The sequence below is a fragment of the Microcaecilia unicolor genome, chromosome 3 (genome assembly GCF_901765095.1).
Source record: "Microcaecilia unicolor chromosome 3, aMicUni1.1, whole genome shotgun sequence".
Taxonomy (NCBI): Eukaryota; Metazoa; Chordata; class Amphibia; order Gymnophiona; family Siphonopidae; genus Microcaecilia; species Microcaecilia unicolor.
The window spans coordinates 312,946,145-312,970,694 of NC_044033.1; the positions used below are offsets into that span (position 1 = coordinate 312,946,145).

At 44.5% G+C, this 24,550-nt stretch overlaps 1 protein-coding gene across 3 annotated transcripts in view; it reads left to right on the top strand.

The window, feature by feature from the left end:
• Positions 1-24,550, top strand: part of ZNF385A (zinc finger protein 385A) — a 406,012-nt gene that overhangs the window by 342,957 nt on the left and 38,505 nt on the right. For 2 of the 3 annotated variants that reach the window (XM_030198320.1, XM_030198322.1), the window contains one exon: positions 19,075-19,407. In XM_030198320.1, coding sequence (XP_030054180.1) covers positions 19,075-19,407 — 333 coding nt within the window. The remainder of the gene's footprint in view (positions 1-19,074; positions 19,408-24,550) is intronic. The other variant, XM_030198321.1, reaches the window with a different exon arrangement.

The window sequence follows — 24,550 nt, forward strand, 5'->3', positions numbered from 1 at the left end:
AAATCTAACAGTGCTTTAGTTGACTCATTAAAAGTCCTAAATTGCCTTTATGATGTCATCAGATGTCAGCATTGATTTCAGCAGTGTGAGGCAGTAAAGAATTAGGCAAGCACTTAAGCATTGTGTTTGATTCCCATCCCCACCCAGATTCCAACTCACCCCAAGCTCAAACTTATATTTATAGGCCTTTTAGTCAATTAAGAGGATAAAGGGGACATTTTTTTTTACCGTAAGGATTAAATTAGGGATTTTCATCAGCTAAGAGCAATTCAACAATTTTAAATCCTTTATAGTTCATTGAGAAGCAAACATAAACAGCGCCATTTTAGATAAATCGTGAAAGTGGGAATATAGATGTTTTTGCAAAAACATGCAGGGCCTGTGACATATTTTATAATACCAGGGCTCTACATATAAGCATATAGCAAAATCGACCTATCTTCCCCCACCAACCAGGAAGTCTAAAAGCCATCAAAAATGTGGTAGGAGATAAAGAGCAATCTCCCAAAATGACAGCATGTGAAACAGAGAAATACTGAAGTCGCAGAAAGGGTGCCTGTGATGAAGAAACACATGGACAAACACGTCTATGCCCTGCCCCCTGCACAAGTTGTAAATTGCATCTGTAAGGGCCCTTCTGTGTGAAAGCTGTCCATTTAGGACTAGATTCTATATATATGATGTCTAAAAAATCAGCGCCGAGATGAAATACACCTAGGCATATTCAATAAAGAACACGTAAATGTAGGCATACTTTATAGAATAAGCCTAAATTTCTGTACGGTTTATAGAATATGCCAAGCGCACATCTGCACAATTAAATGTAGTCGCAGGCATTTACGCCAAGTAAAACTTTATATAAATGCCAGCGCCTAAATTACATGTTGACCGACTGTAACCACGAGCATAGATTTTAGAAATGCCCATGATCCGCCCATTCCATGCCCTGTGGAGGGGCATAATCGAACTGGGCGCCCATCTCTAAGGACATCCTGGCAAAGGGGCGAGGCATCCCGTATTATCGAAACAAGATGGGCGTCCATCTTTCGTTTCGATAATACGGTCGGGGATGCCCAAATCTTGACATTTAGGTCAACCATCTTGACATTTAGGTCATGCTTAGAGATGGGTGACCTCGGTTTTCTCTGATAATGGAAACCGAGGACGCCCATCTCAAAATCGACCAAATCCAAAGCATTTGGTCGTGGGAGGAGCCAGCATTCGTAGTGCACTGGTTCCCCTGACATGCCAGGACACCAACCGGGCACCCTAGGGGGCACTGCAGTGGACTTCAGAAATTGCTCCCAGGAGCATTGCTCCCTTACCTTGGGTGCTGAGCCCCCCAAAACCCACTACCCACAACTTTAAACCACTACCATAGCCCTTAGGGATGAAGGGGGGCACCTACATGTGGGTACAGTGGGTTTGTGGTGGGTTTTGGAGGGCTCCCATTTACCACCACAAGTGTAACAGGTAGGGGGGGGATAGGCTTGGATCCGCCTGTCTGAAGTGCACTGCACCCTTTAAAAACTGCTCCAGGGACCTGCATACTGCTGTCATGGAGCTGGGTATGACATTTTAGGCTGGCATAGAGGCTGGAAAAAATGTGTTTTATTTATTTATTTTTTGGGTGGGAGGGGGTTTTTGACCTCTGGGGGAGTAAGGGGAGGTCATCCCCAATTCCCTCCGGTGGTCATCTGGTCAATTCGGGCACCTTTTCGAGGCTTGGTCTTGAAAAAAAAGGGACCAAGTAAAGTCGGCCAAATGCTCGTTAGGGACACCCTTCGTTTTTCCATTATCAGCTGAGGACGCCCATCTCTTAACCACGCCCCCGTCCCACCTTCGGTACACTGCCAACACGCCCCCTTGAACTTTGGTCGTCCCTGCGACGGAAAGCAGTTGAGGACGCCCAAAATTTGCTTTCAATTATGCTGATTTGGGCGACCTTAGGAGAAGGATGCCCGTCTCCTGATTTGTGTCAGAAGATGGGCGTCCTTCTCCTTCGAAAATAAGCAGGTTTGTCACCTATGTGACTTAGAATTTACGTGCATCATGTTACAGAATACACATAGGGCCCTGTTTATTAAGGTGCACTAGCGTTTTTAGTGTGTGCTAATTTTTAGCAGGAGCTAACACTAGAGACACCCATATATTCCTATGGGTATCTCTAGCATCAGTACACGCTAATTTTTAGCATGCGCTAAAAATGTTAGTGCATCTATAGCATGGCTTAGTAAACAGGGCCCTTAGACAGTTGTACGTGTAAGTTCTAATTAATGCCAATTAGTGTCAATAATTGCTTGTTAATTGGCAATTATTGGCACAGATTGGCTTGCTAACTAATTAATTTGTGCATGCAAATCCAGAATACAACTGGATTTGCACGCACAACTTAAGTCGCACAATATAGACTCCAGGGGTTAGTGCCTATGTGTAAAAATGTCTAGGAAGGCCTCCGGCAGTGGCACTAAGCATATAGCACCATCCCCCAAATTCCATAAATGGTGCTCAAAATTGCACATGTAATTTGATTGAATAAGGAGCAAATTTGCGCCAATAATTGGGCACTAACAATCAATTATTGGTGCTAATTGGTAACAATTTAAATTTACGCATGCCTCTTTCTAGGTGCTAATATATAAAGATGCGCGTGTAAATTTTTTAGCGCACAACTGAAAAGGGGGCGTGGTCATAAAAGGAACACAGGTGAGTTTATAGAATACCCCCCTACCTTTATCGCCATTTAATTTGTTATGTCCCCGCCCATGCTGTTCGATCTCTGAATCAAAATCCTCTATATATGCCTAGTTATAAAGAAATACTACACGAACATATCAGAGAATGTATTTTTTCAGTACAAGGACCACTCTTGTGGAATCACCTCCTTCTGATCTGTATTTGCAGACATCCTTGACCCATTTCAAAATGGACGTGAAAACCCGCCTTTTTTTAGATGCTCACACCAGAGGCGCTAGCCTATGTGAATCCTGTGAAGCACTGCAGTTACCTCGTGTATATCCCTCCCCTGCTGTTCTATCAAACATTGCAGTTCAGCCCCCTTGTCCTTCACTATGTTGTGTTATTCTGGCACGCCCCCTTTTCTATTAATTTTTTTTAGAATGTAAACCGCCTAGATGGCAATACTGTAGAGCGGGATAAAAAGTGCTTAATAAACTTAGAAACTTGGAATACAGGAGATCTATGCCTAATTTAGGTGCAAGGATTTACACCAGGTTTCAGTTGGGCATTGTAAACTTCCCTGTTGTCTGGGGTATGTGGATACGAATCCCTGGCTGCTGCCCTCCAGTAGTAGCCCTGGTCTTTCAGTACAATCGGCAGCAAAGTCAAAAATAAACTCCTCTTAGGAACCACAGTTTTTAATCCAGAGACTTAATCAACTGGTCTCTTTGAATTTAGAACCAAAATACACAGTCCACTTTATAATCCTTATTCAACATGGCTGTCAGTTTTCTGTTTCAGTAGTCCACTACTACTACTACTTCTACTACTACTTAACATTTCTAGAGCGCTACTAGGGTTACGCAGCGCTGTACAGTTTAACAAAGGACAGTCCCTTCTCAAAGGAGCTTACAATCTAAAGGACGAAATGTCAAGTTTGGGCAGTCTAGATTTCCTGAATAGAGGTATGTTGGTTAGGTGCCGAAGGTGACATTGAAGAGGTGGGCTTTGAGCAAGGATTTGAAGATAGGCAGGGAGGAGGCCTGGCGAATGGGCTCAGGGAGTTTATTCCAGGCATGGGGTGAGGCGAGGCAGAAAGGGCGGAGCCTGGAGTTGGCGGTGGTGCAGAAGGATACTGCAAGGAGGGGAGTTTACGGGTAGGAACATAGGGGGAGATGAGGGTAGAGAGGTAGGTAGGGGCTTCAGATCGAGTGCATTTGTAGGTTAGTAGGAGAAGCTTGAACTGTATGCGGTACCTAATCGGAAGCCAATGAAGTGACTTGAGGAGAGGGGTGATATGAGTATATCGGTCCAGGCGGAAGATAAGACGTGCAGCAGAGTTCTGAACGGACTGAATGGGGGATAGATGGCTAAGTGGGAGGCCAGTGAGGAGTAGTTGCAGTAGTCAAGGCGAGAGGTAATGAGAGAGTGGATGAGAGTTCGGGTGGTGTGCTCAGAGAGGAAAGGGCGAATTTTGCTAATGTTATAGAGGAAGAAGAGACAGGTCTTGGCTATCTGCTGGATATGCGCAGAGAAGGAGAGGGAGGAGTCGAAGATGACTCCGAGGTTGCGGGCAGATGAGACAGGGAGGATGAGGGTGTTATCAACTGAGATAGAGAGTGGAGGGAGAGGAGAAGTGGGGTTGGTTGGGAAGACAATAAGCTCAGTCTTGGCCATGTTCAGTTTCAGGTGGCGGTTGGACATCCAGGCAGCAATGTCGGATAGGCAGGCCGATACCTTGGCCTGGGTTTCCGCAGTGATGTCTGGTGTGGAGAGATAAAGCTGAGTGTCGTCGGCAGAAAGATGATATTGGAAACCATGAGATGAGATCAGGGAGCCCAGGGAAGAGGTGTAGATTGAAAAAAGAAGGGGTCCAAGGACGGATCCCTGAGGAACTCCAACAGAGAGTGGGATGGGGGTGGAGGAAGAACCCTGAGAATGTACTCTGAAGGTACGGTGGGAGAGATAAGAGGAGAACCAGGAGAGGACAGAGCCCAGGATCCCAAATGAGGACAGTGTGGCAAGAAGTAAATTGTGATTGACAGTATCAAAAGCGGCGGATAGGTCGAGGAGGATGAGGATGGAGTAGTGGCCTTTGGATTTGGCAAAGAACAGGTCATTGCAGACTTTAGATAGTGCCGTTTCTGTCGAGTGTAGGGGGCGAAAGCCGGATTGAAGCGGATCGAGGATAGCATGAGAGGAGAGAAAATCAAGGCAACGGCTATGAACGGCGCGTTCAAGTATCTTGGAGAGGAAGGGTAGGAGGGAAATTGGGCGGTAGTTGGAGGGACAGGTAGGGTCAAGTGATGGTTTTTTGAGGAGTGGTGTGACTACAGCATGCTTGAAGGTGTCAGGGACAGTTGCAGTGGAGAGAGAGAGGTTGAGGATATGACAGATGGGTGGGGGGGTGACAGAAGGAGAGATGGTGTTGAGTAAGTTGGTGGGGATGGGGTCAGAGGAACAGGTGGTGCATTTCGAGGACGAAAGAAGATGGGTGGTTTCCTCTTCAGTGATATCAGGAAAAGAGGAGAAGGAGGCCTGGGTTGGTTGGTTGAGGGAGTGGGTTAAGGGGTGAAGAGGAGGAGATGGTTTGGTGGTGAATTCGAGGTTGATCTTCTGCACCTTGTCGTGGAAGTAATCAGCCAGTGATTGAGGAGAGAGTGAGGGGGGCGGGTGGGAGTGGAGGGCACTTTGAGGAGGGAGTTAAGGGTGGCGAAGAGACGACAAGGGTTAGAGCTGAGGGAATTAGTCAATTGGGTGTAATAGTCCTGTTTGGCGAGGAATAGGGAGGACTGGAAGGAGGATAGCATGAATTTGTAATGAATGAAATCAGTATGGGTGCGAGATTTCCTCCAGAGGCTTTCAGGAGCGAAGGTATCGGGTGCAAGGGGTCAGCCAGGGCTGGGGATTAGTACGCCTAGTGGGACGGGAGATGAATGGTGCAAGGGTGTCCAGTGCAGAGGAGAGAGTGGCATTGTAAATGGAGACAGCCTTGTCAACAGACTCGGAGGACATGATGGAAGGAAGGAGATTAGAGATACTAGAGGATAAGGTGGGAGGGTCGACAGCCTGGAGATTCCTGGAAGAAGTGGTTAGTGTTGGGTGGGACTGAGGGAAGGGTGATGAAGTGTGAAGGTGATCAGGTGATGGTCAGAGAGAGGAAGAGCTGAGGAGCAGAAATTGGAGGGTGAGCAGGTAGAGGAGAGGACGAGGTCAAGACAGTGGCCAGATTGGTGAGTAGGGGTGGAAAGAAACAAAACTGCTTCACAAAAATGTCAGAAAAACAAAAACGATAGCCTGCTCCTGATCCTCACTCCAATCAGAAGGATACAGGCTGGGCAGCTCACCTCCCTCTTCACAGATGCTTCACTTCTGTGTCCGCCCGCACTGCCCTCTTACACTTGCAGACTCTGGTCTCTTGGCTCCTCACAGTCTATGGGTACTTGCTCTCTATCCACCTCCTTCTCCCCTGGGTTACCAAGCCCTTCTTCTAGGACTTCCATCCAATCAGCTCCCTCTCCACCCTGCTCCCAAAATTCCTCAATCTCCACAGCTGGGCTACCCTGATCCTCCCCCTCTCCATAGGTGGGTGGAATCCTATACGGATTCTGTACCCATGGAAATGAAGTTTTAACATTGTCACTCCCTCTACTGGCCATTCTCGGGTATTGCTTCTTCCCTACCCAAACCCTTCCCTCCCTTCTCTTAGGTAAACTCCAGGTCTGGGTTTTAAGTGGACTGTCTTTCCCTTTTCTCCTAAGGCCTTGTGGGTAGTTCTATACCATCTGGGCTGTCTGTCAGCCTAAGTTGATCTTTCTCATTACACCATGGATCCTGGCGCTATTAATGGCACCCAACTCGGAGCACCAATTATAGAATAGTGCTTAGCGCTAATTTTTTTGCTACCCAAATTTGGCCACCATTTACTGAATCTAGGGCCTCTTTTACAAAGCCACGCTACTGATTCTCGGTTCGACAAATGAGAGGAAGCCCATTCAGTTCCTATGGGCTTCCTCTCATTGTCCGCGTAGGAATTGCTAGGGTGACTTTATAAAAGAAGCCCCTAGTCTTCTATGTATGGTGGCACTAAATATGGAGCACTATGGGGCTCATTTTCTAAAGAGAAAAGCATCTAAAAAGTGGCATAAACCAACATTTGGACGTTTTTCTCATCAAAACGTCCAAATCGGTATTTTCGAAACCCATTTTCCAGACGTTTTTCTATGCTGTTCATCTGCAGTGCATACAAATCTCAAGGAGACATGTCAGGGGCATGTTAAGGGTGGGATTTGGGCATTCCTAAGACTTAGATGTTTTTCAGCCGCAATGGAACAAAACAGAAACGTTCAGGACTAAAACTAAGACGCTTTGAGCTAGAACTATGTTTGCACTAAGCTCTGGAACACACTACCAAAAGACCTAAAACTCAAGGACAATTACCTAATCTTTCAAGAACATCTGAATGCCCACTTCTTCGGAACGTTCACTCCAACTGAACCGACTTAAACACCTAGATTACCGAATCAGACACGGAACCAAGCCCATCACCTAACTCATCACAAACACCTAACATGCTTACCTGACACAAACACGCTAACCTGTCTTAGATGCAGTCTCTTTGGTCAAAAAAAATCATACCCCAGCAGCACACAAACTGCAACAAAAGTACAACTGACTTTCTTGTTCCACTTAAATTGTAACCTGTTCTATTCTATGTGTAACCAACTTACTACATAATCATGTAAGCCATGTTGAACCTACCAATAGGGCACTGTTTTGTGGCTTAGTCATTATTTATTTATTTAATTCATTTGTATATATTCATGAGAGCGATTTGCATATAGTAGAGGCAGTGCATGCAAATATCATTCAGATCTCGCTCATGAATATTCATAGTGGATATCCTGAAAACCTGACTGACTGGGGTGCCTCCAGGACCAGGTTAGGGAACCACTTAATATATTCCTACATATGGACCAGGTTTGGGATTCATTGTATTAAGGATATTAGTGCTGAGAATCCCTGTCTCTGGCACTCCGCTTTTTCTTGTTTGCTGTGTATGGACAATGTTCATCTGTTGGCTGTGCAATTAGTGAGTCTGTAGCGTCTGTGTGTTTGCCAACACGTCAGCCACTTTTGTAAACAATTGAGTGTGGCTGTGTGTGGTTTCCAAGAGCTGTCACTTCAGAAACAGCAGCATAAGCACAATGTAAACTTTTGTCTTTAGAACGGTGATGCAGGTAGAGTTTTAGATTTAATTTAACACTTATATGCTGTCAAATCTAGACGCCACTTTTGTTCAGAGTGGTTTACAACATCACCCCTGCAGCATGCATTTTACAATGGTACACATCTGCTAGAGGGAGAACATAAGGTGAAATCCTCCTTATCAACATTCTAGCTCATCAACCAATCTGCCTCCCTTATACTTTAAAACTCCCACACTAAACCCCCAATCCTTCTGCCTCCCAGCACCCCCACTCTCCAAAGCCGCTGATATAAATGTCTCCATCTCTCCCACAACTGCTAAAACAGAAAAGTCTTTTACTTTCCATGAAAATCCTGATATTCCCAAAAATCAAGATCTGTTGCCTGTACTAATAACGTGTTCCAAAAGATAGGGGCCTCCCCAGAAAATGTTCTCTTATAGGACATACCAAAACCCCTCCCCACCTGGTACCATAAAATTCTTGGCTTGGCTGGGTTGAAATATCCAAGTGGGCTGATACTACCCAATTCTGCCCTGTAAATATTTATTGGGATTCATTAACCACCTTTATGAAGAGATCACCCAAGGCAGTGTACAACAGGTATAGCTTAACATAAAACCTACAGTTTTGTTACCAGCATAACAGTAAAATGACCAAATATAAACTACTACTGCTACTATTTAGCATTTCTATAGCGCTACAAGGCGTACGCAGGGCTGCACAAACATAGAAGAAAGAGAGTCCCTGCTCAAATAGCTTACAATCTAATAGACAAAAAATAAAGTAAGCAAATCAAATCAATTAATGTGTACAGGAAGGAGGAGAGGAGGGTAGGTGGAGGCGAGTGGTTACAAGTGGTTACGAGTCAAAAGCAATGTTAAAGAGGTGGGCTTTCAGTCTAGATTTAAAGGTGGCCAAGGATGGGGCAAGACATAGGGGCTCAGGAAGTTTATTCCAGGCGTAGGGTGCAGCGAGACAGAAGGTGCAAAGTCTGGAGTTGGCAATAGTGGAGAAGGGAACAGATAAGAAGGATTTATCCATGGAGTGGAGTGCACGGGAAGGGGTGTAGGGAAGGACGAGTGTGGAGAGTTACTGTGGAGCAGCAGAGTGAGTACATTTATAGGTTAGTAGAAGAAGTTTGAACAGGATGCGAAAACGGATAGGGAGCCAGTGAAGCGACTTGAGGAGAGGGGTAGTATGAGTAAAGCGACCCTGGCGGAAGACGAGACGGGCAGCAGAGTTTTGAACCGATTGGAGAGGGGGGAGGTGACTAAGTGGGAGGCCAGCAAGAAGCAGATTGCAGTAGTCTAAACGAGAGGTGACAAGGGTGTGCATGAGGGTTGTAGAGTGTTCGGAAAGAAAGGGGCGGATTTTATGGATGTTGTAAAGAAAGAAACGACAGGTCTTGGCGATCTGCTGGATATGAGCAGAGAAGGAGAGAGAAGAGTCAAAGATGACTCCAAGGTTTCGAGCTGAGGAGACAGGGAGAATGAGAGAGCCATTAACAGAAATAGAAAACTGGGGGAGCGGGGAGGTGGGTTTGGGGGGAAAAATGAGAAGCTCGGTTTTGGTCATGTTTAATTTCAGGTGGCGTTGAGACATCCAGACAGCAATGTCAGACAAGCACGCTGAAACTTTGGTTTGGATGCAAGGTGAGATATCAGGGGTAGAAAGGTAGATTTGGGAGTCATTAGCATAGAGATGGTAGGAAAAGCCATGGGATGAGATTAATGAACCAAGGGAAGAAGTGTAGATAGAAAAGAGGAGGGGACCAAGAACAGAACCCTGAGGTACGCCGACAGGCAGAGGGATAGAAGTAGAAGAGGATCCACCAGAGTGAACACTAAAGGTGCGGAGGGAGAGGTAGGAAGAGAACCAGGAAAGGACAGAGCCCTGGAATCCAAGTGAGGACAGGGTACCGAGAATTATGCTGTGATCGACAGTGTCAAAAGCAAAGGAAAGATCAAGAAGAATGAGGATGTAATATTGACCTCTGGATTTAGCCAGTAATAGGTCATTGGAGACTTTAGTAAGCGCAGTTTCGGTTGAGTGGAGAGGGCGAAAACCAGATTGTAGTGGGTCAAGAATAGCATGTAAGGAGAGAAAATACAATAAATGAGGTGAACTTGGAGACAGGAAAATTGAATTCTAACAATAGGAATAACATGATACAGTGTCAGAAATAAACAGTACAGTGGAACAATCATATAACAGAAGTATGATAAATGTGAGCAGGGTAAAAATGATACATCATAACAGGCAGCATGGAAGAACATTCATATAATATAGATATTATACTTACATTGTCAGCACAATACAAATGAAACCCCTTTAATATCCAACATATTAGATATGATAAACATGATGCCAGCACAATGCAAATGACAGAACTGAATAGGCACATATTACAAAATCTGACCTGATAGAGTAATTGTGTGAAATGTTGAGATCTCAAAGGAACTTATATTAATAGTTGGTGGGACCGTCCCAGAATAGTGATATTTTGAGAGGAGATATGGAAACAATTAAAACAACTTCTGAGAAGGTCCATACCAAAAAATAAGGAAATATGTCTTTTGAACTTGGAGGACGATTTGGAGTTAGAATGGAATGAACATTGTAAGGAAAGCATGCTTGATGGCAAAGAGATGTTATTTTACTCTGGTGGATATAGGAAGATCCTCCCACATTGCTACTGTGGAAAAATCAAATACATAATGTACATCCTGGAGAGAATGTCTATCCTGTGAAAAGGAGAAAAGAAAATTAATAAATTTATCCAAATCTGAGCCACATTCCTGGACTCTGACAGCTTGATCGAGAAGCACGCTCTTAAATACTTTGTCTAGAATACTGAGTAGGATATATATGGTCAAAAATAACATTGACTTATAGTTTAAGGTTGACAGATTAATAGAATGATCTGGAATTGAAATTTTAGTAGGATAATAGGGGAGGGGAATAAGGAGGGGGAAATGAATACAATTTTTGAAGGTACAGATAAGATACATTTACTGTAAGCTATTAAAATAGTATTATGTTGATGTACATTTACACAAAGGTTCAACAAAAAAAATGATTTAACCATAAAGGTGTTTCTAGTAATATTTTGGAACATAAAAATTAGAATTCCCTTTCTTTCTTTTTTAACATGATGGGATTGGATAGGGTTTTTATTGGATAGAGCAGAGTATGATTGGGTAGAATACAGCAGCATAAGACTAGGGGTTCAGCCTTATGATGACAGTGATAGTACTGCCTAGTGTCATATTTGAAAATAAGATGCTGTGGAAACAGTCCCCTCGATATTCGGCCAGCGGCAGGTAACGCGGTTAGCTATCGCCGCTGGCGCTGATCCTGGGCCATATCTGGTGACTGTCATTGAATATCTGGTTTCAGTTTTGGCTACAGCAACTTAATTGGCTAAGCTGGTTAAGTTAATAGCAGCTAAAGATAGGCCTGCTATTTAAGTGGCCTATCATAACCTCTCAACTTAGCCAGTTTAGCACTTAATATTCGCTGTTAGCTGGCTGGTCGCTGAGTGCTAATATTCAGCAGAGATAACTGGGTATCGCATACTGAATATTAGCCAGCTAAGTGTTATTTAACTGGCCAGGAATGGCTTCTGGCTGGTTAAATAGCGCTGAATATTGGGCCCAGTGTTTATAGACTCTTAGTCGTTAATTAATGTGATACCTAATGCCCAGATTTGGGGATCATGTTCACCAGATTCTAGAGGGAGCTACCACTCGTGGTCCTTAGAATAAGTCTGTTGCCAACTTTAGAGTGGGATATAAAATTAGAGGGTAAAATATCTGGGTTGCGACAAGTGAAGATTCATGAAGATGAAAAAAATCTCCAGAGGAGAGGAGAAAACTGTTGGACAATAAAAAGGAGTAGCATAAAATTGGTTAGACTGGTGTGAGATGTAGGGCAGGGTAAGTTGGAGCAGCATACATTTGGGTTGGGCAGTATTGGAGAGCAAAAGGTAGTATTAGAGGGCAAATGGTATGAGAGTTGGATAGCTTTGGCTGAATAGGGTTGAGTCAAGCGCAGTGCACTGACATATGTAAGTAGTGAGTAGGGTAGAATAGGGTTGGGTTGAGTTAGGTTTGATATGATGATTGAATGACCTTTAACAGCTTCCAAACCTTTCCAGCTCATAACATCATTTACAGAAATAAAAACATGAGCTCATGCATGAACATACTGACAACTCTGTTTGACTCGGAATTCTCTCAGCATTGGAGCCCATCACCAAGGCATAAGTTTGGCTCCTGTTCAGACTGATTTTACTAGACTTGAGGTACTGCTGGTTTCTGCCAGTAATGCCAGAATCTGAACAAGGGCTACACACACTCAAGCTTTATAGCTCCCTTCATTTTATTAGAGGAAAAGTGTAGGAAAACATGAGTAAACTGAGTTTTGATGAAGTTGCTGAGCAGCTGTTTTTGCATAACTAGATTCAGGTGTGGAACTTGAATGCAAAAGTTGGCCACTACATGACTTAACCACTACTGCCATACACTTACCCAAAAACCTGCCTCTAACGTAATGAGTTATAATAGACAGGACTGGTCTGACCTCTAGGTGAACTAGGCACAATTTGGGGGTGGGGGGAGGTGGAGGGAACTACAGTCAGCAAGTCTACAAAAGAACTTATCACTGCTGGTGTGGGGTCTTGATCATTTCCGCAGGCTCAAAATCTGTCAGGTGCCGCTATGAGCTGAATATGCATAATAAAGTTGATTATACTGAAGTTCCAATATATGCCAATCTATCTCATGTTTATTCACTGTGGATATCTGGAAAACCCAAAACAGATTGGAGAAGCTCTGGATTAGATCACTAAAGGGCCCTGTTTACTAAGGTGCGCTAGCATTTTTAGCACGCTGTAAGGTCTCCACCACCGGGAGACTCTTGGGAAAGTCTCCTGCAGCGGGAGACTCTTGTCTTCGGCCCCTTTAGCTGAGCTATGTGCTGTAATCCACTGCTAAAGAGCACATGGCAATCCACAAAGTCAGATCATTATACTTTATTGTAATCCCTTTGTGTCAGCTGCTCCTCCAAAGGTAGTTCCCACCACAGCATTTCTCAAGAAGCATAGCAATTCAACAGCATAGTATTCAAAACAAAACAACCCCCCCCCCAAAAAAAAAAGGTTCCAAAATTTCAGCAGTTCATATAAAGCCGTTATGCAAAGCAATTGTTCAAACAGAGTAGCTCAAAAAGGGCTCAAACTCCCAGCAGTTCATGGGCAGCAGGTATGCAAAGTAATTCTCCAAACACGGTAGCTCCAGAAAGGGTTCAAACCCTCCCCAGCAGTTCATGTCAACAGTTAGGCAAAACAATTCCCCAAAAACAGCAGTTCAGAAAGGGTTCAAACTCCCAGCTGTTCATGTATAGCAGTTATGCAAAGTAATTCTCCAAAACAGTAGATCAAAATGGGTTCAAACTCCCCAGCAGTTCATGTAAGCAGTTATGCAAAACAATTCCCCAAACACAGCAGTTCAGAAAGGGTTCAAACTCCCAGTAGTTCATATATAGCAGTTATGCCCAAAAACACCACTCCTCCTCTCTCCCTTTCAAAAGAAATCAACCTAGGGAGAGTGGCAAGGGTCCCTCCCCAACTAGGCCAGCATTATACCCTGACCACCACCCGCATGACCCTTCCATGGTATACCTGTTCTCTCAGCTCCCCCCCTGGGATAGCCACCTTTTCCATTCTACCAGGCTCTCCTCCCGAGCAGCCCTCTCCTGTTTCATTTCCTTTCCTTCCAGTTTAGTCAGAGCAGCAATCTCCATCGGCTCCTCTTGCTCTAGTTCCTCCCCCTTTTCTTCACCTTGCCAGTCCATAGGTTCATCTCCACACCCATTGCTCAGCTGCTCTCCATTTGCTTGATTGGGCAGGTTCAGAACTCTTTCCCTCATCCTGGCTCTCTGGGACAGGTTTTTCCAACTCCCTTCTCTTGCCCTTCTCCTGACCTCCTCTGGAGGCTATTGGGGATTGAAGTCCCTCTTTCTACCATGGGACCTACTCAGGGGCTGCTGGGAATTGTAGTCTTTTCCTTTTCTTCAATCCCCCAGGGGAAAAGACTCCTTCCTTTCTCTACCCAGTCTCCCTCCCTCTCAAGCCTCCTCGTTCCTCCATGTGCCTTCATTCTCCCTCTCACCCTCATAATCCTCACAATGCGCTAAATGCTAGAGTCGCCTAAATGTTCATATGGGCGACTTTAGCGTTTAGCATGCCCTTAGTGCGGCTTAGTAAACAGGACTCTTAGTGACTTCAGGTAATCTGGAGTGGCTGAGATAATCCTGGTTTCACTTTTGCTACCTGTATGGGCATATACTTCCCCCATGGGGGGGGGGGGGCGTTTCAGGGGGAGAGTCCAGTTAGCTCCCAATATTCAATGCAAACCGGCTATGTTTAGCACATAAATAGGACAACAGAAATAGCTGTCCTGTCTTTATGTGTTAGCCCATGGCTGGTTAAGTCTGTATATTGACTTAACCAGTCATGCGCTAGCTGGCTTTTAAAAAGCTGGAAATTCACTGCCAGAGCCCGCACAGGGCCCAGCATTGAATTCCCAGTTTTAATGCTGGCAGCGGACAAAAAATGCTCTCTGCTGCCAGCTGAATATTGGACGAATTCTGTCTAAGAGAGGTTACCCAAGTCCCTACATGCAAAGTGAAGCCGGGTCTGACTCAGCCTGCCAGATGACCTGGAGTCTTTTTGTAGTTCTACTGTAGATAAAGATAATGGGTCCCATATTCAAATTTTTTTTTAATTTATTTATTAAATTTAGGCTTTTAAGGTGGAACAACATTTTAGAAAGGATGTCCAACTAAGGATATGCCAAAACTTAAAGATAAGAAATCCCTAATTTCACTGGTAGAACAAATCATATAAATAAATCAAAGAACCATGAAAATGTACTAATACAATAATCACTTAATAACTATAATAAGAATACAAATGAAAGGAGCTCCCTCAGAGAAACAGACACCCACGTGGTAGACTGACTAGACCACTAGACCAACTGAGGATATGAACATCCAAGTCAAATACGAGCATCTATTTCTCATGTATTTTAGAACAGGATCTGCCAACTTACAGCCTGATCTATAATACATTGGAAATGGACATCCATGTGCTGGAGGGAGGGAACAAGGGACATGGACACCTTTGTGGCATCATAGGAACACGATATGGCTCTTCAATGATATAATTCATCAAGAATACAGTTCATCAAAAATGGGGGGGGGGGGGGGGGGGAGACCTCATAACAACCAGAACCCACAATCACTCCTGCTTTAAATTACATTTGCCTGGAATTATGAGATAAGTTCTAAGTTCCTAAATGTTTTTCCCTACCCTAAATCTGCCCCTGCTGCCACCCAGTTTTTATGCTCCTAAATTTAGGAGTTGAGAAATTTTGAGCCAGGGCTGACGTTAGGGGTGGCAAACAGGACAATTGCCCTAGGCCCCCATACCATAAGGGCCCCAAAACATGCCTCAACTAAAGGAGGCATAGGCTTTTGGCCAGCTTTTGGACCCCCTCCCTGAGTTTTTCCCTGGGCCATACCAGGCTCTGTTTTCAACATTAATTTAGAGGCCAATTGAGGAGCATAAATAGTTTACTGGTAATCTGTTATTAAAATCTGGTAATCCATCATTGAAATGTGCCACTATACCTGTGGATTGGAGGGTAGCCAATGTATCAATATATATATATATATATTTTATAATTGGCTCCAGAAGACTACAAACCAGCCTGATGTTGGTGCAAAGCAAAATGGTAGAAGCTGTTTTTTTTAGAAAATTATTAGGCATATGAATAAATATTAGGGCTGAAGTTAATTGCAGTTAACTCTTCAATTAACACATTTATTATTAATCAGGATTGAAAAATGAAGTGCAATTAAAAAAAAACAAATCATATTGCAGCATCTCCTGCAATGGTGTTCTGCAGCCCTACTAAATATCACTAAATAGGAAAGAACCTGCATGGATTTCTCAAAGGGAAATTACACTTTACTATTCTACAACAGTTTTTTGAAGCTATAATCAGTTGGATAAGGCCAGGTTGTTCAATACAGTGTATTTGAATTTCAGAAGGCATTTGATAATGTCCCTCTATATTCAGAGCGACGGTGCACAATCAGCAGTAAAGACTGCTGAGATATATGTAGAAGATAGTTTGATTGGGGGGCATGTGGGTGAGGAAGTATTATTGAAGGTTTTATTGGGTTTATTTGTGATGTTATTACTATCTTGAATGTATTTTAAAATGTTGAGCCACTAGATGATCTATTGAGAAGCAGATTATCACATAAATATCAAAATGAAGTTGTTTTAACACTTTCAGAGCCTGGGTGTTCTAAAAAATGCAAGAACTGTTTCTTTTAGCCAGGGCCGGTCTTAGCAATTGTGGGGCCCTAAGCAGACCAGTTCGCTGAGCCCCCCCTAATCCCACCCAGCCCTGCCCCATCCCACCCCTTGTTGACAAGATATGTTTTAAACATTTTCTTTTATTTCAAATAAAGACAAATCAAGCAAAAATTGTGTACAAAAACTAATTCAAACATGAAAAATGCTATACTAGGAAACCTTTGGGTTTAAGAAGCAAAACCATGTGCATGTAAGGACTAGATAAATGAATTAAAATGAATCCCCTTAATATGTAATACTTGGTAGCAATAATGAAACAGTGATTGAATATTCAGATAGCAAGCAGCCTGAGCCAACAGATTTATTTTCCACTGAACATAATTAACTTTGTATGAACTTGGCTGCTAATAGTGTGCTGAACTGGACAATGTTGGCACATTTAGCCACACCCCTTTTACCGGCCATGGCGCATATAAACAGTAATCATTGAAAATATTTCACCAGTACAGGAAAAGAAAAATAACTTGGTTTTTTTTTCATTATAAATAATTTCTGTAAGCTATTACAGCTCCAGTATACCCAAAATGACACAAACCAAATTAGCATACAAACTCTGCATACAGCACAATACCAGAAAAACAGAAAGAAACACATTGCTATACATTGCAAAATAAGACAGCAGATGTAAATTCTCAAATTGGACATATTCCAAACACTAAAATGAAAATAAAATGATTTTTCCTACCTTTGTTGTCTTGTGACTTTGTTTTTCTGATCATGTTGGTCCCAGTCTCTGATTATGCTGCTCTCTATCTGCTCCCTTAACTCCACTTCCAGGGCTTCCTTTCCATTTATTTCTTTACTGTCCTCCTTTCTTCTTCATTTCTTGCCCTACATCCATAGGTAAAAGCTGGGTCCTCCATGGACTTGACTGCAGGAGGTGTAGAGTGGATCCAGCTTTTGCCAATTTTCTCCAGCCATGTGAGGTTTTTCTCCTCTTTTCCCTTTCCCTCATCTCCGTCAGTATGCACCTCCTTCCTCTTTCTTCCCTCCCCTTCATCCATATGCATCTCCTTCCTCTCTCTTCCCTCTCCTCCATCCATGTCCAGCATTTCTCCTCTCTCTCCTCCCCTCCATCCATGTTCATCTCACTTCATCTCACGTCCTCTCTCTTCCCTCCCCTCCATCCATATCCAGCATTTCAACTCTCCCCTCTCCTCCATCCGTGTCCAGAATTTCTCTTCTCCCTTCCATCCATGTTCATCTCCTTCCTGTCTTCCCTCACCTTCATCCATGTCCAGCATTTCTCCTGCCCTCCCCTCCATCCATACATAGGAACTCTCCTCTCTCCCCTGCCCTCCCCACCCATCCATGTCCAGCAATTCCCCTCTGCTCTCCCCTCCCATCTATATCCAGCGATTCTCCTTTGCTCCCTATCCTCCCCTCTCATCTACATCCAGTGATTTTCCTCTGTCCCCTGCCCTCCCCTCCCATCCATGTCCAGCATTTCTCCTCTCTCCCCTCCCCTCATCCATGTGCATCCCTTCCTGTCTTCCCTCACCTCCATCCATGTCCAGCAACTCTCCTCTCTCCCCTGCCCTCCCCACCCATCCATGTCCAGCTATTCTCCTCTGCCCTCCCCTCCTATCCATGTTCAGCGATTCTCCTTTGCCCCCTGTCCTCTCCTCTCATCCACATCCAGTGATTCTCCTCTGTCCCCTACCCTCCCATCCCTCCATGTCCAGTGACTCGCCCCAGCCCCCAACTTACCCCCCTTTTCAGCCCAGCCCAACCTATGCCCTCAGTTTTCCACAGTCCTCCTTTCCTTCCAGCCGCCCTGTGTTTAAAAAGTTGCAGCGGCAGCAAAAAAGCAGGGTAGCCTTTAAGCCTTCCCTTCTCTCTCAGCGTGCACTTTGCCACCTTTCTCTGATGCAATTTCCTGTTTCCGCGAAGGTGGTCTTCTAAAGGCGAGCCTGCTTTTTCACTGACGCTGATGCCAACGCCGCTGCAACTTTTTAAATGCAGGGCGGCTGGAAGAAAAGCTGAGGATCGAATGGCAGAGAGCGAGAGGAAGCGCCGTGGGGCCCCTGGAGTCACGAGGCCCTATGCGACCGTTCCTGTCGCCCCTGCCTAAGACCGGCCCTGCTTTTAGCGTTAACATTAGAAGTCTGCTATTATTCATTAAAAGCTCTGTATCATATCCTCAAGCTACCCCTTAAAAGAGTGATATTCAGTTCAAGTCCTCAAAGGCCTGTTTTAGGTCAGGTTTTCAAGCTTCCCCTAATGAATATACAAGGGATAAATCAGCAAGCATACTACCTCCATTGTATAGAAATCTGTCTGATGCATATTCATCAGGTCAGGGATAACCATAAACCTGGCCTATGTGCAGCTGTTGAGCATCATCAGTGCATAATACTGCCATGAACCACTCATTTCCAGAGGTGAGATGCTCTGTATCCCTGTGTCTATCCCCTGAACCACTCAGTCCTAGAGGTGAGAGGCTCTGTATCCCTGTGCCCATCCCCTGAACCACTCAGTCCTAGGGGTGAGAGGCTCTGTGTCCCTGTGTCCGTCCCCCTGAACCAGATAGTCCTAGAATTGAGAGGCTCTATATCCCTCTGCTTATCCCCTGAACCACTCAGTCCTAGAGGTGAGAAAGACTCTGTATTTCTGTGTCCATCCCCTAAGCCATCAAGTCCTAGATGTCAGAGGCTCTGTATCCCTGTGCCAGTGGCTCTGTATCTCTGTGCTCATTCCCCTAATTCTTCCTTATTTTAATCTTTTTTTCAGCAGAGCATCAGAATGATCTCAGTATCACAGTTCCCCCTGCTTGCACACCTGTCATTGTTCCCAGTTCCTCAGTTAAATCACCCTCTTCGGAGTCTCCAACAACTGCTCTCCAGGCATCTTCTTTGGACCAGACTCGGGGGACAAAAAGTGATGTGGTGAAAGAGGTCAGGCCGATGCCAGGTTCAGCCACTTCCCTTACTCTCAGCACCAATGGAACCACTGGCCCTGAGACCACCCTTGAGTCAGAAGAGGACAAAGCCAAAAAGCTGTTATACTGTTCCCTGTGCAAAGTAGCCGTGAATTCTCTCTCCCAACTGGAGGCCCACAACAAAGGTAAGAAATTAGTAGGGGTGGGGGGAATGAGGGTGGGGTGAAATTTGGGTCCAGAGATGAAGCTCCCTTTCCCCAGAAGTAAAGCAGGATAGCATGTTGTTAGAGTGGATCTTCAAAATATATATCTGCCTTTTCCTTGCATATGCTGTTTTCTTGTTTGGTCTTATTCCTACATCTCCTTTTTTTTGTCATATTTTAATGTTTTATGTTTTTTTTAATGCTTTCTTGAAATAAAAGAAATGCACCTTTATTGTAGCCATGTATTTGTTATAATGTATTTATCTGGATTTGCCTCTCACCTTTTCAGTAGTATTTCAAGGTTTATAGTTTATTAACCTTGCTATACCGCTCTAACTGATGAGTAGAGCAGAGTGGTGTACAGACTAGATAAAAACAATAAAAGGAAAAGAAAAGGAATTACAATATCAATAGGACAGCACACCAGTCACACAGAAGACAAGGAAAAGGAACAGGGTTGGGAAAGTCAGACAGTGTAAAAGGAGGAGAACTGGACTGTTATCGAGACCCTAGTCAACCATCACCATAGGCCTGACTAAAGAGCCAGGCCTTTAATTCACTCTTAAACTTTGTAAAAGAGAGATTATTATGGAGCGATAGTGGGAGCCCATTCCAAACAAAAGGTGCGAGAAAAAAGAAAACCGAACATCTGATAGATTTGAGCTGAGCCAATCTGGGACTGGGGAGAACCAAGCGATAGTCATTCAGTGATCGCAGAAGTCTAACCAGTGAATATGGGATGGTGAGGCAAGATTGGTAATCGTGGGTGAATTACATTCAGGTGCACTAAGTATTTCCCCATTCCCAGAGAGCTTACAGTCGAAAAGCTAGATTCACTAACATGTGTTTTTGCATACTAAAGCAACAGAGGGTAATGGGCTAGATTCTATATATGGTGCCTGAAATTCCATGCGGAAAAAACATACGCCTAGGTGTATTCTCTAAAATATGCCTAAGTTTTATAGAATAGGCTTAAATTTCCACACGATATATAGAATACGCCGAGCGTCGGTCCACGTGACTAAATTTAGTCACGGTCAGTTATGCTGACTAAAACCTGGTGTAAATCCCGACATAAGTACATAAGCATCGCCATGCTGGGACAGACCAAGGGTCCATCGAGCCCAGCACCCTGTCACCGGCAGCAGCCCAAAGAACAAGCAATTTGTCCCGCCCATCCTAGAAATACTGTATTCCCTCGTCCTTTCAATAACATTCTATGGCTTTTTACTGCAAGAAGCCTTCCAACCCTTTTTTGAAGTCCGCTAAATTAACTGCCTTAACCACCTTTTCCGGCAGCAAATTCCAGAGTTTAACTACGCGTTGAGTGAAGAAAAATTTCCTCAGATTCGTTTTAAATTTCACACTGCAGCTTCATCGCATGCCCCCTTGTCCTAGTATTTTTGGAAAGCATAAGCAGATGCTCCACATCGACCCGTTCCATTCCACTCATTATCTTATTGACCTCTGTCATATCTCCCCTCAGCTGCCTTTTCTCCAAGCTGAAGAGCCCCAGCCTCTTCAGCCTATCCTGATAGGGAAGTCGTCCCATCTCCTGTATCATCTTTGTCGCCCTTCTCTGCACCTTTTCCAATTCCACTATGTCTTTTTTGAGGTGCGGCGACCAGAATTGAACACAATACTCGAGGTGCGGTCACACCATGGAGCGATACAACGGCAGAATAATATCCTTATTTTTGTTTTCAATCCCTTTCCTAATGATACCCAACATTCTATTTGCTTTCCTAGCCGCAGCAGCACATTGAGCAGAAGTTTTCAACGAATCATCAACGATGACACCTAGATCCCTTTCTTGGTCCGTGACTCCCAACGCTGAACCTTGCACGACGTAGTTATAGTTTGGGTTCCTCTTTCCCACATGCATCACTTTGCACTTGTTCACATTAAACGTCATCTGCCATTTAGACGCCCAGTCTCCCAGTCTCGTAAGGTCCTCTTGTAGTTTATCACAATCTTCCCGCGATTTGACTACTTTGAATAACTTTGTGTCATCGGCAAATTTGATTACCTCACTAGTTACCCCCATCTCTAGGTCATTTATGAATATGTTAAAAAGCAGAGGTCCCAGCACTGATCCCTGAGGGACCCCGCTAACTACCCTTCTCCATTGCGAATATTGACCCTTTAATCCTACTCTCTGTTTCCTATCTTTCAATCAGTTTTTAATCCACAGTAAGACACTACCTCCAATCCCATGTCCCTCTAATTTCCTCTGTAGTCTTTCATGAGTGTCAAAAGCAGCAGATAGATCGAGAAGGATGAGGATAGAATAGAGTCCTTTGGATCTGGCCAGGAACAGATCATTGGAGACTTTAGCAAGCGCTGTTTCAGTTGAATGAAGGGGGCGAAAGCCAGATTGAAGTGGATCAAGAATAGCTTGAGATGAAAGAAAGTCAAGGCAACGGCGGTGAACAGCACGTTCAAGTATCTTGGATAGGAAAGGGAGGAGGGAGATGGGGCGATAGTTGGAAGGACAGGTAGGGTCCAATGAAGGTTTTTTAAGGAGTGGTGTGACTACAGCATGTTTGAAGGCATCAGGAACAGTCGCAGTAGACAGTGAAAGATTGAGGATATGACAGATAAATGGGATGACAGTAGGAGAGATAGTGTTAAGTAGGTGGGTGGGAATAGGATCAGAGGAACAAGTAGTTAGTTTCGAAGAGGAAATAAGATGTGTAGTTTCCTCTTCAGTGATTTCAGAAAAGGAGGCAGTGCAATATATTCCAGTTCTCCCATCTTATGTCTTAGGCTCCTAGCATTTGCATATAGACACTTCAAGCTAGACTTGTTATTCCTTATCACATCATGTTGAATACTTGACAGTACTATTTTACTATCTTTTGTCTGGTTTTTATTATTTTTATTTAAGGACATTGAGAGGGGCATAATCGAACGAAAACGCCTATCTCCATGGGCGTTTATCTCCGAGAACGGGTCAGTGAAGGGGCGGACCGAAACGTATTTTCGAAAAAAATAGACGCCCATGTTTTATTCAACAATGTGTGAGCTGGGCGTTTTTGTTTTTCAGCGATAATAGAAAATGAAAGCGCCCAGCTCAAAAACGAATAAATCCAAGACATTTATTCGTGGGAGGGGCCAGGATTCGTAGTGCACTGGTCCCCCTCACATGCCAGGACACCAACCGGGCACCCTAGGGGCACTTTTACAAAAACAAAAAAAAAGGTAAAAGAGCTCCCAGGTGCATAGCACCCTTCCCTTGTGTGTTGAGCCCCCCAAATCCCCCTCAAAACCCACTGCCCACAAGTCTACACCATTACTATAGCCCTAAGGGGTGAAGGGGGGCACCTACATGTGGGTACAGTGGGTTTGGGGGGGTTGGACGACTAATAAGCATTAAGCAGCACAATTGTAACAGGTAGGGGGGGATGGGCCTGGGTCCACCTGCCTGAAGTCCACTGCACCCCCTAACAACTCCTCCAGTGACCTGCATACTGCTGCCAGGGAGCTGGGTATGACATTTGAGGGTGAAAATAAAAATGTGTGAAACATCATTTTTTTGTGGTGGGAGGGGGTTAGTGACCACTGGGGGAGTCAGGGGAGGTCATCCCCGATTCCCTCCAGTGGTCATCTGGTCATTTAGGGCACTTTTTGGGGCCTTATTCGTGAAAAAACAGGGTCCAGGAAAAGTGTCCTAAATTCTAGCTAAAAAACGCATACTTTCTTCCCATTATCAGTGAAATGCGCCCATCTTTGTTCGGCAGATAACCACGCCCCAGTTCCGCCTTCGCCACACCTCTGACACGCCCCCATAAACTTTGTCCGCATCCGCGACGGAGTGCAGTTGAAAACGTCCAAAAATCGGCTTTCGATTATACCGCTTTATTTGTTTTTGTGAGATAAACGTCCATCTCCCGATTTAGGTCGGAACTTGGGCGTTTTTCTCGTTCGATTATAAGCTGGTGAATCTACTACAGTATCTTTTGCAATCTCACTATCAAGAAACCCTGTCTTCCCTGTTTGGGCGATATCTTTGCAAGATACCTTATTCCGAACCATACGCTTTTGTGCAACTGTCAGCCTTCCCCCGTTCCTAGTTTAAAAGCTGCTCTATCTCTTTTTTAAATGATGATGCCAGCAGCCCGGTCCCATCCCGGTTAAGGTGGAGCCCATCCTTTCGGAATAGGTTCCTCCTTCCCCACAATGTTGCCCAGTTCCTGACAAAACTAAAACCTGCCTTCTTACACCATTGTCTCATCCACGCATTAAGTCTCCGGAGCTCTGCCTGTCTCTTGGGCCCTGCGCGTGGAACGAGTAGTTTTTCAGAAAACGCCACCCTAGAGGATCTGGATTTGAGCTTTCTTCCTAAGAGCCTAAATTTGGCTTCCAGAACTTCTCTCCCACATTTTCCTATATCATTGGTACCCATATGTACCAAGACAGCCGGCTCCTCCCCAGAACTATCTAAAATCCCGTCTAGGTGATGCATGAGGTCTGCCACCTTTGCACCAGGCAGGCAAGTCACCAGGTGATCTTCCCGTGCACCAGCCACCCAGCTATCTATATGTCTAATGATCGAATCACCAACTACAACAGCTGTCCTTTCCCTTCTGGGCAGTAACTGGAGACATATCCTCGGTGCGAGAGGATAGTAAATCCCCTGGTGTGCAGGTCCTGGCTACAGGAGTACTTCCTACTTCACCTTCTGGGAGACCTCATTCCTCCAAGGCAGCACAGAGGCTACCTGACTGGAGGTGGGACTTCTCTACAACATCCCTGTAGGTCTCGTCTATGTATTTCTCTATCTCCCTCATTTCTACCAAGTCTGATACTCTAGCCTCGAGAGAACGAACATGCTCTATGAGGTCTAGGAGCTCTTTGCATCGAGCATACACATATGACTTCACACCAACTGGGAGATACTGATACATGTGGCACTCAGTGCAAAAGACTGGGTAGCACCCCTCTCACTGCTGGACTGCTGACTCCATCTTAGTGTTTTCAAGTTTTTCAATCTTGTAGGAGTTGCTACAGTATTAAGAATGTTAGTCTGATATAAAGAGTCTTTTAGTTCATGTGGAGGGGCATAATTGAACGAAAACGTCTATCTCCATGGGCGTTTATCTCCGAGAACGGGTCCGTGAAG